Source organism: Epinephelus lanceolatus, chromosome 1, assembly GCF_041903045.1.
Source record: "Epinephelus lanceolatus isolate andai-2023 chromosome 1, ASM4190304v1, whole genome shotgun sequence".
NCBI lineage: Eukaryota > Metazoa > Chordata > Actinopteri > Perciformes > Serranidae > Epinephelus > Epinephelus lanceolatus.
This window is the reverse complement of record NC_135734.1, coordinates 43,027,178-43,045,149: the sequence shown is the minus strand read 5'-3', so window position 1 is coordinate 43,045,149 and position 17,972 is coordinate 43,027,178. Positions and strand designations below refer to the sequence as shown.

The following is a 17,972-nucleotide window of genomic DNA, read 5'->3' as shown; positions in this document are numbered from 1 at the left end:
TGTTCACATTATGTTGTAATATAAAAAGCAAGTATTAATCAAACTATAATAAAGAGTGAGATGGGAGTGTGTGTGTATACAAAGTGACTCTGTTACCAAATTATACAGCCAACTAATTAATGTCTTTATCAAAACAAGTCAAAGCTTCAGAGGAGAAACTATAATTTTTATGACACTTCACGAGCCAGGCAGGAGGAGTGATTCAATGAAACCAGCTGTTCTGGTGGTTGATCCAGTTTGAATGAAAACCAGAAGACTGTTGGACCTACATGAAGCACGTTTACAGATCACAATGATACTGAATCTCCCTACAATAGAAGTGCAATTACTTTTGACTTTAAAATATACATTATGGGCAGTTGTTGAGAGTCAACCATCATTTCTGTTCAAATGTGATGGTCCAAAATGTTCTTCAAACAAACCTGGAGGAAGGGCTGCACACTGAACCTCAATACTCTGTATTAAAAACAGTCAAATACTGACAGTTGACATTAAACGTTTGTTCAGATTCATAATCTTCAAAAGTGTAGTCTTTGATCAGATAGTTCCTGATATAAATCACAATTTTGCCGGTTGTTTAAAGTGTATCTTATCTAGAGATCATGTACGGCTGCATGTGTTTAGTTAACATTTAACAAGAAGGGTTTGTAGGAAAACATTTTTTTTTTTTTAAAGTAAGGTATGGATAAAATGTGTGAATTATGTTTTAGTGTTATCACTGAAACGTGGGCATCATATTTCAAAGGATACCCAGCTCTACCTGGAGGAAAAGTGCTGACATATTTCTTGTGCACAAACAATAACAGGGCACATGTAAACTGTTGATTAAGGACCGTTCTCTAATCTGAACTGTCACAATAAAATACAAAACACTTTTTACAAAAACAATGCTTTGATGACATCTAAACCTGAAATGTATTTGTTGCCATGCAGCATGACTTTACATAACACTACATGAAACTTTTTTTTTCTCCGAGGTGGTTTGGTCTTGTGTCTGATTAGATGTCATTTAAGACCTGACAGTGAGTTTTGTTTGTTTAAGTGTTTTTTATGTCTGACAGCTGCTGCTGAGGTCTGAGGAGCTGCTAAAATCTGAAGTGTACACTTGATGCCTGATCAGTGAAACGATGAAAGTGGCCTTCTGCCGCCCTCTGCTGACCCGACGCACTATCAGCACCCATTCTGTTGAGGACACAGTGAACACAGGTGTGTGCCTTTCGGGCAGGTGTGTCTACCTGAACCTCTTTTTACATGGCTTTTGTCTCTGTGAGAAAAAGGTCTTGAGTAAATCCACAGATTTGTAGACTAACTCAAAATGTGCTGGATTTTTTAAAAAAAAATGGTGTAAATTGAATGAAACAGCACGACTGAACTTTGCTTAGCCAAAGGGTTAGACAACACATTGTGCATAAACAAGGACACATTCATGTCTTTTCATTTACACATGTCTAAATACTTAATACTGTATACTTAATACAAGTCTCTAAAATCTTGTGCAAAGCTGCTTTATACAGCTATTCAGTTTAATCTACAGTTTTTAATCATAGTGTGGGAAATATTATAATTTTATTGAGAGTGATGCTACTACTGATTCGTTACCAAACTGGATCTGATCTACACCGGGTGCATCTGGGTAAGGGACATCATGAGAAGAGCCCAACCAATACTGGATTTTTGAGAGCCGATACTGATATCTGTGTTAATCCAATAATATTGGGCTCTAATCATGAGTATACTGACCTGGTTACTGGAACAGCAGACATAACATAGTACCAAAAACACCCCAAAAGCATTAGATCCTTTGCTTAGTTGATAATGGATAGTTATTAGGATATGGACACAGAGATAAACTTAGCTGAAGTGGACATTATGAAATCAAAAAAGAAGCAGGATGAAATAATTGTTAGTCTGAAAAAGAGTAATAAAACAGCCTACAGTCTGAAAAAAGAATAGAGAGAAATGAATCAAATCCATAAATGCTTATGCAACTTGGGACAAGACTTCATAAATATGGAAATTAGAAAAGACTATTTTCTGAAGACATTTGAAGGATGTCACTTTAGCCTAAAAATGGCGATTTAATAAGTTCAGAAAGGCCAAAAGCTCCAATCAATCAACTCCACTCATCCGGTGTCTTGGTAAGGGGAGGAATGGTGACCACAGTGGACCAGAAACGCTCTCTCTTCAACACATTATTCAAACAATGAAATAGGGATAGACCGATATGGATTTTTTTAGGGCCGATGCCGATACCGATTTTTTTCCGTCACCCTTAGCCGATGATGGACTGCCGATTTTCTTGAGCCGATATTTGGGACCGATACTGCTTTTGCTCCCTCAATTAACATAAAAAAAATGACACAATGATAACAAATATTACAGGTCTCAAGTTTAAAATAAGAAACATTTATTGAACAGTAAAAAATACTAAAACAAGATGGAAAGTTGAGGTAGAACACGTAGAATAATATTATTATTATTATTATTATTATACATTCAAATAAAAAAAGAGTTCAGTGCTCTTAAATCTTCCAGTAATGTCTTTATAAAATAAACAAATATTTAAGCTGAAGCATAAATAAAACAACAACTACTGTACACAGTAGGATTCGCTGCATGTGCGCTGCAGGGTCTTCCGGCAACACAGAGCTGCCCGTGGATGCCTGTCTGTAAATCATGCCAGGGAAAAATGAATCCGCAAACCCACGCGCGTATCGGCCGATGCCGATACAAGTAAAAAACGCTAATATCGGCCCGATATATCGGCCGACCGATGTATCGGTCTATCCTTACAATGAAATGACTCACCTTGACCTCAGAGAGCTGGAACTCCACCTGGAAGACCCCTTCAGAGCAGTGACCTGATATACAGAGCTGCTGGACCTGCTTCCTGCCACCTAGTACACACACACACACACACACACACACACACACACACACATCACACCAGTGTAAAGTACATTATTACATCCAGAGGGACACATTTAAAAAGATGCTTGTGAAGTTAAGTTTTGATTGACTGATCTGCTGGTTATTTTTTCCAATTCACTGATTAATTATCTAATCAGTAAAATGTCAGAAGACAGTGAAGGCTGTGGATTCAGACAGCCCTGAGCTCTTACTGCTTTGCAGAGTCTTTGTGAAGCAGCTGTTCAGACTGATGCCATTCATCTGAGTCTGCTGCTTCAGATCCTCCTCAAGCTCCTCCACCTCCTCCTTCAGCCTGGACAGCAACTTCTCCTTCTCCCCTTCTTCTTTCTGTCCACACATGTACGACCTGTTGAGACAGACAATAGACTGTTATTTACTGTAAAGACAATTCAGCACTTCTGTTATCATTTTCTACTTAACCGCAGGTGTACCTAAAAGTAAGCCTCACAGGAAAACTAGATTTTAGGTTTTATGAGGGGAAAAGTTACCTGTTGAACTCTGAGAGAGACTGTGAGAAAGATTTAAACAATTAGGACAAAAATAAAACTCACATGGCATCCTGCATTTGACCTCTGAAGTGGAATGTTATGTCCTTCTGGTTGTCCTGCTGTTGGGCCTGCAAGGCTGCAACTTCAGCCTGGAGGCGCTCGATCTGAGCCTCCAGCACCGTCACCTCCTCCATGTTCTCCTCGCTCATCTTCTCCATCATTGAAACACTGACTGTCTCAAGATATAAATAAATAAAATGAAATTTACGCGTTTCAATGGATGAAGAGGGCAGAATAAAACACTGTCACACCAATACAATACAAACAACATTAACAGGCTAATAAAGGGTTGCAATATTAGTCTAGTACAGTGGTGGAAGAAGTATTCAGATCTATTCATCAGTAAATACCTAAGTATTAACATCAGTGTATACTTAGAGAGTACAAAAGCAAAAGTACTCATTAAGCAACATGGCTCATTTGAAGAAAAAAAAGTTATATTACTGAAAATAATTGATGCATTAAAGTGGAGCTAATTTCAGCAACAGTGACTTTCTATAACTTAGTGCTGAGTAACTAAAACTTTGACAATATAATAATCTCTGAATCTGCAAGGTAACTAGTAACGTTAACTAGTAGTAACTAAGTAGTACAATAAATTCAGTGGAGTAAAAAGTAAGAATAGTTGCCTCAGATAGTGGAGTAGACGTACTGCAGCATAGAATTAAAATACTATAGTTAAAGTACACGTACCTCAAAACCGTTACCTAAGTACAGTAACGTCCCATGAGTACATTAAAAGTACTTTGCTTACTTACAGTTACATTCCACTACTGAAAAACAAGGTTAAACTTAAAAATAGGGGAGCCATTTTCCACTGTGTTTAACGTTAAGTATGAAGACATATTTCACCCCTTAAAAGCGTCACTGACAGTTTAAATTCTAAAAGAAATGCGTTTTTAAAATGGCTCACTTTGGATAACGTTACGTCGATTTTATTCACTGCAGTAACGTTGACGTTAGTAAAGTCTAGCTAGCTAAAACTGACATTTACTCTAACAAATTATCATAGCCTGGCTAAAGTTTGACAAAATATCACGTCTAAAGTTAATTTACTGTGTTCGTCTCAGTCATAATGTCGAATTTTTTAAATAAAAGTTACGTTAAATCACTGTATTAAACACTTCACTCACCTGATTCCAGTTTCTGCTCCTTGGCGACCAAAACAGTTCGGAGGCTCGCGCCCTCTGGACTCTACCACTTTGCATGTGTCGGAGGGGTGGGAGAAACTATTTCTGTGATGTGAGGCCAAGGTAATGCCGCTCTCTGTCGATACAAGTGCCGCACATGTTATAACATAAGTATTTTTATTCACATTAATACGTAATTACTGCTAATAGGCACTAAATAAAAACGTGTCGGAGCTAGAAGTTGTGAGACTCCCCTCTACTTTGAAGCCGTATCTCTATCAGCTGTTGGTAATGTAGATTGATCACAGCGGTTTGAGCCAGTTAACAGAAAAGTTATTATTTCTCCATTAAATAACCGTGATAATGAACACTTTAATAAATATAAATAAAAACTAGCGGCACCTCTTTATACCGTTATGTTTGTTTCATTCCTGAAGCTATTGAATCTCACAGAGCGGAACGTTTCGCGTCTGCGGAAACAAGCGCGGAAGGGAAAGTCGGCAGGAGTGCAGCCCCGGACAGATTTAACGGTAACACCAGCTGGATACATGTGAGGTAAACACTCGTTTGATTTTATGTTGATATATACGAAACCGATAGTTTGATCGTGATAACTCTGTCAGCTCAGTTATACGTTAATTTAACTTTAGATAGTGGTTTATTCAGACTCTGTGTGCCGTTGTTTCAGTTCCTCCAAATATTGAGTGAAGGTCTTCAGGTTGAGCTGGATGGACACGTTAAAGTCCACTACAGACTTGTTGTAGGTCCACCTAGCTGCAACTAATGCAGTCTCATACAACAGCTCTGCAAAACGCCTTCCTTTATGAAGGTTATAATGTTCAGTTTGTGTTTGAATTGTTTTACAGAGGTGTTGACTCAACATCATGGTCATTTAGGAGGCTGTTTGTAGTTTATTCTACACTTCCAGAAGCTTTACAAATATAGAGAGTACAGAGACCTAAATGTTGATGATAAATTAACCACTCATGGACTTTTGTTGGACTTTTTTTTTTTTTAATCTTAACCACCTGTCCAAAAATATAGAATCAGACACTGGTTCACTGACAGAGGTTTTCACATACAAGCTGCTTTGGTGTTTTGGTGCACAGGTGCCCAAGGTGTCTTTAGATATAACCAAGTTAAATTCAAGACTTTTAAAGACCTTTTTAATATCAGCTTATATGACATTTAAGACCAAACCTGCAATAGAAATACACATTATATATATGTGAGTGAATGTGTAAGACACATGTGTAAGTACACTTTGCAAGTAAACACACTAAAGTCAGTTCAAAATGAACAGTAAGGATGTATAAATGTATATGTATAAATGTATGTATAAATGATGTATAAAGAAAACAAAACCTTATCGTTGTCATAAATGCTATTGATTAGTGCAATATTTAGAGAAATACTGCAGGAAGAAATTACTTTTCTTTGGTCTGTCCAATGATTGTTAGCAGTCATTGGGTCTGTCAAGCTGAAGAAATTTTCACAATAATGTCACCAAAAATATTTTAAGATCCATCGAATCTGAATTGAAGACAACTTGAGACTTTTAAAGGACCTGTAGATACCCTGAGTAATAAACTAGGGTTGGAATGGTATGAGATTTTCACGGCACAATAGCCTTCTCAGAAAATATTGCTGTTTCATGGTATCACAGTATTAAAGAACTATTATCATTATCAGTCAGAGTGACCCATAAACAAATTAAAATGGATGGATTATTTTTGGGTAAACAAATGTTTTATTACTATATTTGAAACTTGAATCTATTTTGTAAATGGAAGTATGTGTAAAAGGTCTCCCCTTAGAAAATAACTAAAATAAAGCTTTTTTCTGTCCTGTCGTACACGGTATGATGATGGTCAATTTTAATATCACGGTGTACCTTGAAACTTGTGCAACCCTACAATAAACATAGTAAGAGAAAATAAAAAGGAAAAAACAAGTCATGCAAAAGTCAAGAATCATAGAAATGCAATAGGAAACTTTTGAAAAGTATAGCACATTATATACTAACGAGTAAATGAATGAACAGGTTGTTAAATGGCTGACCCCTTGTGTCTGTTGTCCGTGCAGTGACAGTGTCGTCGTGGATACGGAGCGATGAGGCGGCTGTACATCGGCGGGTTGAGCCACACAGTCACCCAGAAAGATCTGAAGGATCGATTTGGAAAATTTGGAGATGTGGAAGACGTGGAGGTCCGGACCAGGAGGGACGATGAGGGTGAGGAATCTAGTACATACTCACACAGCTGTGAGGACATGAGTGTGTTTGATTTTTAAAATTAATTTGTGTCTGTCAGTTTTTAGACTGTATTTAATGTTTTATACATTCTAACAATTTAAACACGATGTTATTATGTGACACTGTTGATTGAAATCCCTTTGTTAAATGTAAGGAAGCTCTTATAGCTGATACTTCTGTTTGTTTTTTTTTTTTAAGATATTTTTTGGGGCATTTTTAGCCTTTATTTGATAGGACAGACAAGCGTGAAAGGGGGAGAGAGAGAGGGAGTGACTTGCAGCAAAGGGCCACAGGCTGGAGTCGAACCCAGGCCGCAGCGGCAACAGCCTAGTGCATGGCGCGCCTGCTCTACCACTAAGCTACCGACGCCCCTGATACTTAAGTTTTAAGTAGATGCATTTTGTAGGTAATGGGATAATCAAAATTGTATTAAAAAAAACATTATAGGCTCCCTTTCTAATGTCAGCTGTTGCTGTTGTGGTTCCATAATGTGGTATGAATCACATTAAGTTGTTTAATTTCTTTTTGTTCAGTCTTCTCAGAGACCTGCACGTATTCTGACTCTTGCTGTTCTCCTGCAGGTGTTCCTTACAAAACCTTCGGCTACATTAACATCAACATTTCAGACGCTGACCTGAAGAAATGTAAGTGAACCGAACCATCCATCTGACACGTCATTTAGTGTCATTCAGCCTCCAAGTCTTATTTATACTCACTCACAATGATTCATTTTGTGTAAATGTCCTTTACCTTGTATTAACCATTACTGACATCAGAGCTTGTGTTGTATCATCAATATGAGATCAGTGTGTTTTCTCTGCAGGTTTGACGGTGCTGAACAAATCCAAATGGAAAGGAGGAACTCTGCAGATTGAAACAGCCAAGGAGAGTTTCCTGCACAGGTACAGTCATCATCAAAGTCTTCGGACAGTATATATATGAAACAACAAAGTGAACAAATTTAACTGCAGGATTAATAAAGTATACCTTCTTTGAACTAACAGGTATTTTCATTATTTACTAATCTGCCGATTATTTTCTCAAGTCATCGATAAATCGGTTTGTTTAGAGAATAAAAATTGCCCGTCACAGTTTCCCAGAGTCCAGAGTGACGTCTTCAGATGTCTTGTTCTATTTGACCAGTCATCCAAGAGTTTTTGCTCGACAAATTACTTAAAACAACTGATGGATTATTGCAGATTAATATCTGTCTGATCCCACCTCCCTGAACCACACACTGATAATCTCCGATGATATCTTCTCCCTGATCCCACTGGCTGATGAAATTGTGATATTTATGTCTTTAGACTGGCTGAGGAGCGGCAGGCGGCAGCAGAGCAGCGCCTCCAGCAGCCTGCAGCTGAGGACAAGAGACAGAAGATGCTGGACTCTCTGAGCAAAGCCGGTGTGGAAAACTTTACCATGAAGGCTGCAGTGCCGGGGACTGAAATACCAGGACATAAGGTAAAGTCATCTACTGCTTCCAACATATGAACATGGAGTAAGTGTTGAGTTTGCAATAACTTCACAGCATCATGACTCGTGTGAGGATGAAGGCGTTGACTTCTTCTGGGTGCTCTGGTTTCAGGACTGGGTGGTCAGTAAATTCGGACGAGTCCTCCCCATCCTGCAGCTCAGGTGTCAGAAAGGCAGCAAAGCCCGAACCCAAAAGTACGACCCGTCCAAATACAGCCACAACATCCGCAAGCTGGACCGCTCCACCGTAGACGAGTCCACTCCTGTCACCCAGCTCACCTGGGAGGTGCAGGGAGGGGATGATGACATCAGCAAGAAGAGGCGGGGAGAGTTTCCTCCATATGAGCCGCCAAAACGTAAGAAGAGTCGGACAGACAGCTCTCAGAATTCTGTGGGCAGAAACAGGTAATGATATGATTTTTTACTACTGCTAATTATCAAAACCTAAAGATTCCAATTCTTCCATGGATTCACAAAATGTTCCTACTAGTTTCTGACATTCTCAGAATTTTATCATATCCAGTATTTCTGCTGGTTCCTGGGATTCTCAAAAGGTCTTAATAATCATTCCCAGGATTTCCAAAACTTACTAATGGTTTTTGGAAATTTTTATTAGCTGTTATTTGATTCCCAAAATGTATTGTTTGTTTTAGTTTTAAGTTTCCAAATGCTCATGCAGATTAATTTGAAGTTTGAAGTGTTTTTTATGGTTCTTCTTATCATCAAAAATATTACATTTACATAGGCAAAGCTTTTTTTTGGTTTTTGATTCATCAGCTTCAAATATGTTTTGTGTGAAACGTCACAGATTGTATGTCAATTTAGTGCACAATGGAGAAAAAAATGGTAATCACCGGAGGTGTGCACTCGAGTGAGTTTTACATCACTTAGATCAACTCAATTCGGGACAACTCTTGGTATTTATAATTTGAAGTTCCATTTAAATTTTTTTGAGGTTCAATGTTGAATACTTAAGGTCTCAAAAAAAAAAAAATCAAAATTAAGGACATAAGAATTAAGATTTCCAGTAAATGATCCACTTGTGGGATCTACACACGGTGTTATTGTTACTCTGCTCTCATCGTCCTGTCTCCTCCTCTTTGTTTGCTTTCTTAGATTTAAGCAGACTGACGACTCTGTCGGTCACAACGAGACTCATCAGTTCACCAACGGATATGAACCACCAACCAACCACAGACTGGCTCAGAAGAGGCCGCTGCGTTTTACTGACAGTGATATCGACTCAGACGAGGAAATCCGCAGAATGGTGGCGTCTCAGAACAGCTCCCATGTTGCACTGCAGCAGGAAGAGGAGGAGGATATCTTGGAAGTGGTCGGCCTCGACTACTTAGAGAAGTCTGGGCGTGTTCGTCAGCAGCAGAAAGGTAACAGACATGTTGTAAACAGGATTTTTTTTTTTTTTTTGGTAAGACTTAGAATTTGTCTTGTGAAGTTTTGTTCACAACCTGAAGATATTCAGTTTACTGTCACAGAGGAGTAATGGAACCAGTAAATATTCACATTTAAGAAGCTGGAATCAGAGAATTTTGACTTTCTTTTCTTAAAAAAATACTCAAACCATTTATCAGATTATCAAGTTAATTGGGGATTAATTTAAAAGTTTACAACTAATCACTTAATCATTGCAGCTCTAGGTCTAGCTGTAATAATAACCAATAGGATTTATGTGTAAAAAAATGAAAATTGGATGATATAATGAATAAAATAGGATAATGGAATTAAAAAACTACTGAAGATAATAAATAAGGAACAACTCGTAGTTCTAGGAAGGTTTGTGAATTTAAAGCCTGAAGCTCAGGTTATATCCAATGACAAGGCAAAAACTCAAATACACTGTAAAAATGTGACAAACTCTGCAAGAAGATTTTCTTCTTTTGGATTCCAGGAGGTCCTGATGACGAAGAAGAGAATGGCTACAACTCTGCAGACACAGATGAACTCTTTGCATCGAGAAAACCTCCTCCTCCACAGCAGGAGAGACTGACTGTGCCTACTGAAGCCCACCTCTCAGGAAACGACACAGACGGGAAGAAAAAGACGAAGAAGAAGAGTAAAGCTGGAGAGGAAGAGGACAGTTCAACAGAAGAACACCTCCTCTCTAGGAAACCCTCCTCCACACAGCAGAGAGCAGAGAGTTCTCAGAAGCAAAGCAAGAAGATGACAGTTCCCACCGTTGTAAAGCCGCCTGTCTCACAATCAGACAGTGATGAGGATGATGATGATGAGGACGAAGATGAGGAGGAGTTAGAATCAGCTGATTACAGTTCAGATTCTGATTATGAAACCATGTTTTCTAACGCCACCCGTCTGGAGATTTCTTTTGCTGATCTAAAGAGGCTGGCTGAAGAGTCCCTGCAGACCCCTGAAACTACATCTCCCAGCATCCCCAGCACCTCCTCTGAACAAGAAACTAACCTCACATCTGGCCCTGCAGAACGACCGGCTCCCAAAAAAGGCACCATGCCGGACGAGATCCTTGCTGCCATCATGGAGGAGGACAGCAGCGAGGATGAGCAGAAGAAGAAAAAGAAGAAAAGAAAAGCCGTTGTGTCAGCGCCGCTGCCGGCCTTCCAGGGGACGAGAACGCTGGGCGAGGGATCAGAAACACATGAGTGTCAGAGAAGACAGAATGAGGAGGAGGAGGGAAGAGGAGCTGAGGTTAAAAAACAGAAGCTGGAACACCCAGAAACAGAGAAGAAGACTTCTGAGAGCAGTGAGGAGGAAGAGGAAGAAGAAGAAGAGAGGGAAGAACAGGAGAAAAAGGGGGTGGTGAAAAGCATGACCAGAAAAGCTGAGACAGTGTCCTCCTCTAGCAGTGATGATGATGAGGATGAGGATGATGATGATGTGGAGGACGAAGATGGGGAGGAGTCAGAATCAGCTGATTACAGTTCAGATTCTGATTATGAAGCTATGTTTTCTAACATCACCCGTCTGGAGATTTCTTTTGCTGATCTTCAGAGGCTAGCTGAAGAATCCCAGCAGACTTCTGAGACTACAGCTCCCAGCATCCCTGGCACCTCTTGTAAACAAGAAACTGACCTCACATCTGGCCCTGCAGAACCACCTGCTCAGAAACAGAAGCTGGACTCTGAAGCTCCTCAGCTGAACCACAGAGCAGCTGACAGTAAAACCAGCGGGCAGAAACACACAGACACAGAGAAGAAGACTTCTGAGAGCAGTGAGGAGGAAGAGGAAGAAGTGGAGGAGGAAGAAGAGGAAGAAGAAGAGCAGGAGAAAAAGGGGGTGGGAAAGAACATAACCGGAAAAAATGAGACTACATCTAGCAGTGATGATGATGAGGATGAAGAGGAGGAGGAGGAGGAGGATAAGATGAAGGCTAATCAGACTGTTCTCACAGTAAAAGCTTCAGCAACCGCTTCATCTTCATCCTCCGGATCCTCCGCATCCTCCAGCGAGGAGGAAGAGGAGGAAGGAAAGCAGGCTCCTCCCCGGGTGCCGTTAGGAGCCAAGGAGGAAAAGGAGCGGCAGAGGGAGGCCAACCTGAGGAGGCTGGCTGCCGTCCAGCAGAGGCAGAAAGAGGCTGAAGAACACAAGAAGCTCATCCAGGGAGCTCTGGCCAACCTGGTGGGTGCAGGATGTGTGTGTGTGTGTTCAGTCTGTGTGAGGATCAGAGTAAACTTAAAGAAATTAAACACATTTAAAACAACAGAACATCTTTAAGTCGACATGTTGTATTTCAGTTGAGTATTTACCCATCCAGCAGATACGGAGCAACATTAGAATTAATTTGTGGTCGTGTTTAACGCAGTATTTGTCTTCATCAGGATGCTCCAACAGCAAGAGCAGGGAAACACATCGTCTTTGGCTCTGATGATGACGATGATGGTGATGGTGAGGATAAGAAGCAAATAACCTCAGAGGTCACTGTGCCAAAGAAGACGCTGTTCCAGGACAGCCAATCAGAGGACGAGGCCACAGGTGATGAGGCAGCAGTCAGTAAGAGCGACACAACAAAAGAAAAGGTGAGTGAAGAGTTACTGATGAAAGAGAACTGGGTAAGATGGGTCAGTTGGTTATTTAGTTTAGAATCTATTTGTTAATTCAACTGTAATTTAACTCTGTGTGTGTTTGTGTGTGTGTGGTCAGGTGCGTCTAAAGCCGTCGGGCCCTCAGCTGTTCAGTGGCAGTGACGATGAGGAGGATGCTGATGAAGAGGAGGATGGCAGCAGGTTTGACATCAGGCCTCAGTTTGAAGGTCGATCAGGACAGAAGGTGAGAAACTGAGTTTACACAGTTCTGCTACATATGCTTATATATGTGTTTTCTTTATATTAAATATATATGTAAATAGCGTTCAAATGTAAATCCATAAATGTTTGTTTGTTGTCCAGCTGATGGAGCTGCAGTCTCGCTTCGGGACAGACGAGCGCTTCCGGATGGACTCTCGTTTCCTGGAGGAGGATGAGGATAAAGAGGAGGATTCAGGTAAGGCTGTGGGTGGAGGTTTGCTGTGGTAGTCTGTAGAAAAGCAGGTTCAGATGACGTTTCCTCGACAATGGCCCAGACAGCTGATTTGTTTATTGTGCAAATTGTCAGTGAATTTAGTCCATAAATCTGTTGCTTTTTCTTCCTTCGAATTACTGTAACAGTAACTAACATTACTGACAAAGACATAACATCACTGAAACGTTGAGATGATGCTGAATAGCAGCAGGTCAAACAGTCACATCAGCTGCTGAAGAAGAAAAGTTAATTTTGGGGTGGTGGAGGATGCAGTTCCACCAGTCAATATTGTGATACAATATGTGATTTTACTGATGTATTTATGTTGTTGAATGTGACAATACATGAAAATGGTAATAAGCTTATTGGTCCATTCGTCCGTCTTTCATTGATAAATTTTATTCAGTGACAAATTTGAATTCATTTTGTCACAGTTTCAGTTTCCAAAAGTTATGTTTATTTCATCCTCATCTCATTTTCGCCACAAAAAAAGGTTGTAGGGTGGTATTTTTTGCTATAGTTCTTAATTCTGGAGCCTCTGCAGTAGTGATGCTTACAATATAACGGTTGTATTTTAGCGCTAAGAAAGATAGAGGGTGTTGTTAAAGTCTAAAAGTAGATGAAATGGGAGCTTCCTCTATAGATGTGGAAATGTCTCTGTGGCCATGCAAAAAAACATCTCTAGCATGTCTGATAATACGCATTTATCATGGTCGAGAAATGTTTGGTTCAATTATATTTAAATACTGCTGCAAGATGTCTCATATTAATATAGTATATATTATTCTTACGATTCAGAGAAAAAAAAGAGCGTGACGGAGGAAGAGGAGGCACTGGAGGAGGAGAAGAAGAAGAACCTGTCCATCCTGCAGAGCGTCCTCGGCAGTAGCCAACAAACCTGCAGCAGCAAGACACCCACCAAGGCCAAGACCTTCAGGTCAGCCTCACAAACCCACACATTCAAACACAGTCTGGGCCACAGACGATTCTGAACTACAACAATTGATATTCAGTATTTTGATAAATGTGTGTTTGCAGAGATGTCTCAGCGCTGCATTACGACCCCAGCAGAGAGGAACACGCTGCATTTGAAACCAAAACAGACGAAACCAAGAAGGAGAGGTACGATTATGTAACACACAGATGTGATTCATTGAATCTGTATCAACACTGATACTGGCTTTATTATTCAGATGAAGTATCGGCCATATGTGACCGATTCACATTAAAGGTTACGGCAGTATTCCAAGTTTTTACAGTTGTTTAAAATGCCTTGAAAAGATGCAGTTTGACGATGTGTTAGTTCATCTTTCAACACTTTCTGACTTCCCTACTCTGTCTGTGGCACTCAGCCCCAACCTCACTTGTCCTTGACATAGAGACATAAATCTTAAAAAACAGCTCCAAAATATAGTTTAATTTTCAACTAACTTCCTAAAACACATGGACATTGACACAAACACTACTTTAAACAGAAGGCAGTAATGTATTTGTTCGGGACTATTTTCAGCGCTGGATTGATCCATATTTGGTGCTCAAGTAATGTTGCTGGCAGGTTTGACAAACAAGAAATGCATGGAATAAAATAGACAATAATTCGATTCGGCTGCATCAGTGTAGATCTTTTTTTTTTTCCTCTGGCCATTGTTAGTCCACTGATGTTGTAGGAGTTCAATGCTGAATCGTGCAGTACTCTTTTAATACTTGTATAGATGAGAAATTTCAACAAAAATCATCAGAATCAATCTTTCTCGATTTTATTTAAGAATTTGCAAAAACGTAGTGTGTTTTCTTAACTACTGGGTGTTATTTGAGAAGAATTTCCAAAAAGGTAATTTAATCCATTCTGAATTAAGTCTAAAACACAAAAAAATGTTGGGAAAAAAGTACAAGCCGCTAAATACTTTACAAGCTACTGTTTATAGAGAACTGGAGGGGACCCAGGACTGAGCCATGTGGGACTCCATATATGAATGAATGGGCCTGATGGATGAAACGTGATCATTTGTGACTTGAATGGTGAATTTTCAGCTTGACTGATCAGATTTAAATCACTCATGAATTCCAGATATCCCAGCCCGCCTGCTGAGATTATCTAACTTCAGTTTGACTTTATTTCACCAGGATAAGATAGTGTTTTTGGGGAGAACAGGTACAGTAGATACTGATCAGTAGTGTCAGATGCGGCAATGATATAAAGCAGGAGCAGCAAAGAACACTCATCAGAGTGAGAACAATAATATATAGTACACTAATGTGTAGTTGTAGGGCATCTGATCTTGTCTTAGAATGATGGCAATTTAAAGTTTTCACATATAAAAACCTCCTAAAGTTCTTCAATCAAATGCAGTCAAACTGCGTCATGCGCACGGTCTAAGCTCAACCTGATCTCTAGTAAAACTGTCATGTGATCTGTTGTCTTCACAGCAAGGCGGCCAGGAGGAAGAAGAGGGAGGAGGCTCAGAAGCTTCCAGAGGTTTCTAAGGAGATTTTCTACGACGTATCTGGCGACCTGAAGGCTGTGTTTGGTCAGACGAAGGAGGATGATGTGGCTGGAGAAGATGAGAAGAAGAACTGGGACCAAGAGGAAGAAGAAGAGGAGGAAGGAGGGAAGGACGAGCAGCCGACCCCGCTGTCATCTCTCCTCTCAGCAGATCCCAGCGTGGAGAAAGTGGAGTCGTCTGGATTTAAATTCTCCTTCTTTGGAGACGACACAGAAACAGGAAGTGGAGAGACAGGTAGGTTATATCTCAGATATTTATCTCAGACTGTCTGAAGGAAGATTTGTTTCTCTAATTTTTACATCTCTCTGCCAGCGGAGTACAAGATAGAGAGCATCCAGGCACCAAAAGTGTCATGGCAACAAAACCTTCATTTCCAGGACAGTAGCTCAGATGAGGAGGAGGAAGAGAAGGAGGAAGAGGAGGAGCAAAGCAACGTCGTCGCTACAACCACAGAGTGAGAAAAAATATTGTACTGTGTGTTTTTCAAAGCCTTGGTTTATTTCGTACAAGGTAGACTGTGTGACATGTTGTCAAACCATGCCTAAAGTCAAAGTTTCTACTAGAGCTGCAAATAACAACTGTTCTGATCATTGATCATTATCAGTCTCTCTGCTGATGATCAGTCCAGAACCAAAATAGATTCAGTTATCAATTATGACAAAGAAACACAACAAATTAGGAGATTTAAGAAACTAGAACCAGCAAATGTTTGACTGAAACAATTCATCAAAACTATATCGATATCGTTCATTTTTTTTTGTTGTTGCTTGCATAGATAATTAATTGAATATTCATCTGAGGATGAAATGTGATGCATCATTGAGGTTTACCTCCTCAAAAGCATTCATGGTATTGAAGGTATCTGTATGAAGAATGGGGAAAACCCTGCCTACTTCACACCTGTCAGACACAGTATGTTTGAAGTCAACTGAAGCCTTACCTGTAGACCTGTCACTTCAATGTTAAAAATCATGACTGTTTCTAAAATCTAATTCAATTGAAATCAGATATCTGAATGTGTGTATATTTGTGTTATGTTCACAGAGAGGAGACTTCCTCAAAGAGAGATCTATTCTTCTTCTACCCTGAAGATGTCAGACTGAAAGGTAGGATGATTAGAATAAAAGATTCCCTAAAATAGTCCCTCCTAGCCCTGCTTGTGACCTCTGCACTTTGTACACTACTGTGTGACTTGGTCACAGACATTAAGGAAAATACTTTTTATCAAGCAGGTTAAATCTTTAAATATATTTTTGTGATCTCACCAGTATAGTTCAAGAGTTTGCCCAGGGTGAAACTGACATAAAGAGTAAATCCAAGATGACAAAGGTCAAAATGCTGCTTCAAAACAGGAGTCAAACTAAACCAATGGGCGACATTATGGAGGCTAGGTCCATTATTTTATACAGTCCATGGTTGTACTGTTTCTTTTAAGTGAATGGAGTTTTATTTGTGTGTCTCTCCTCCATCAGAGGGTCCCAGGTTGTTCTGTCGCCCCTCTCAGCTGGAGGAGCAGAGGGAGCAGTGGGAGGAAAGGAGGAGCGAGCTCAAACAGGTAAATGTCACTTTACACTCTGGCACAAACTGGACTCTTCATAAAGTCAGAGCACTGTTCGATTGTACCGTTCTGTTATTCAGAACACCTCACTCTCAACCTCAGACTGAGTGAAGACTTTAACTGAAATTAGGAAGGTTTGGTAAAGATATTTGTACTTTCCTGTCTGTCTCCACAGGAGTACCGCAAAAAACACAAGGACGCCCGGAGGAAGCTGAAGTCCTCCCTGAAGAGCTGAGAACTATGGGAGGTGAAGTCTCTGTGTTTCAGTTTGCATACAATGTCCTGGACTTCAGAATCAGCAGGAGCTGACAGATCACCTCTCTGTGTTGGTGCCATTTTGTGCCTCAGACTAATTTCAACAGCAGGAATGACACCAAATAAATGGCAGCTTAAGACGCAGACATCAAGTGAAAGTTCAGGATCATCGGAGTATCGGATTTATATTTTTATATAAGTAAATACTGAGATATTTTGTGGTCTTTTGGTTCATCTGGTTTGGTTTTCTCATTAGTTGTCGTGGAAACAATGCTGCAAATGAACTTGCGGACAATGAGCAGCAGCAGCAGCAGCAGCAGCCAATCACAACTTCAGAGGGCCAAACTTGTTACAAAAAAATCAACAAATAAACAAAGAAAATGGTCAAATTAAAAGATAATTAAGTTCACAAATAGTAAAATAAAAAACAAAAATGAATATTAAATATGAAAAAATATATTCCTTTCCCGGTTGCCTTTGCTTCATCCATTAATTCATATGTATATTTATGTGGCAAGTGTATTCACTGTTTCTTTTTATTTTGGTTTTTACATTTTATGAGGTTTGAATATGAAGAAACTTACTAAGTTTCTGGGAATAGGAATACACTGCATGCCCAGTTTATCAGGTCCAGCTAGCTTAAACCAATGCAGTCCAAATACAACAAGTGCCTCCTCCATGAAGGTTATAATGTTCAGTTTTTTGAAGAGGGATTGATTCAAGTTATTGTTTTTTTTTGGAGGCTGTAGTTTGTTCCGATGCAAAGCTTATTCATATAATTTTTGACAAGTTTATTTAAAAGCAATAGTGTCACCCAGATCCCAGGAA

At 39.8% G+C, this 17,972-nt stretch overlaps 2 protein-coding genes across 2 annotated transcripts in view; one reads left to right on the top strand and one right to left on the bottom strand.

The window, feature by feature from the left end:
• The window catches only part of cenpp (centromere protein P), a 131,523-nt gene extending 126,775 nt beyond the window's left edge, over nucleotides 1–4,748 (bottom strand). The window contains exons 1-4 of the mRNA XM_033625809.2: nucleotides 4,613–4,748; nucleotides 3,483–3,651; nucleotides 3,123–3,277; nucleotides 2,809–2,897 (exon numbers count right to left, since the gene is read on the bottom strand). Of these exons, the coding sequence (XP_033481700.2) occupies nucleotides 2,809–2,897; nucleotides 3,123–3,277; nucleotides 3,483–3,640 (402 nt within the window). The 5' untranslated portion in view covers nucleotides 3,641–3,651; nucleotides 4,613–4,748. The remainder of the gene's footprint in view (nucleotides 1–2,808; nucleotides 2,898–3,122; nucleotides 3,278–3,482; nucleotides 3,652–4,612) is intronic.
• A 194-nt stretch (nucleotides 4,749–4,942) lies between these two features.
• On the top strand, nucleotides 4,943–17,610 carry nol8 (nucleolar protein 8). The gene is made up of 18 exons (XM_033625802.2): nucleotides 4,943–5,164; nucleotides 6,695–6,842; nucleotides 7,445–7,507; nucleotides 7,687–7,765; nucleotides 8,171–8,327; nucleotides 8,452–8,744; nucleotides 9,456–9,724; nucleotides 10,246–11,948; nucleotides 12,149–12,346; nucleotides 12,471–12,596; nucleotides 12,716–12,809; nucleotides 13,626–13,764; nucleotides 13,866–13,949; nucleotides 15,255–15,565; nucleotides 15,644–15,785; nucleotides 16,376–16,437; nucleotides 16,804–16,886; nucleotides 17,065–17,610. The coding sequence occupies exons 2-18, from the start codon at nucleotides 6,722–6,724 to the stop codon at nucleotides 17,122–17,124; spliced, it is 3,984 nt and encodes a 1,327-aa protein (XP_033481693.2). The 5' UTR covers nucleotides 4,943–5,164; nucleotides 6,695–6,721; the 3' UTR covers nucleotides 17,125–17,610.
• Nucleotides 17,611–17,972: the final 362 nt, after the last annotated feature.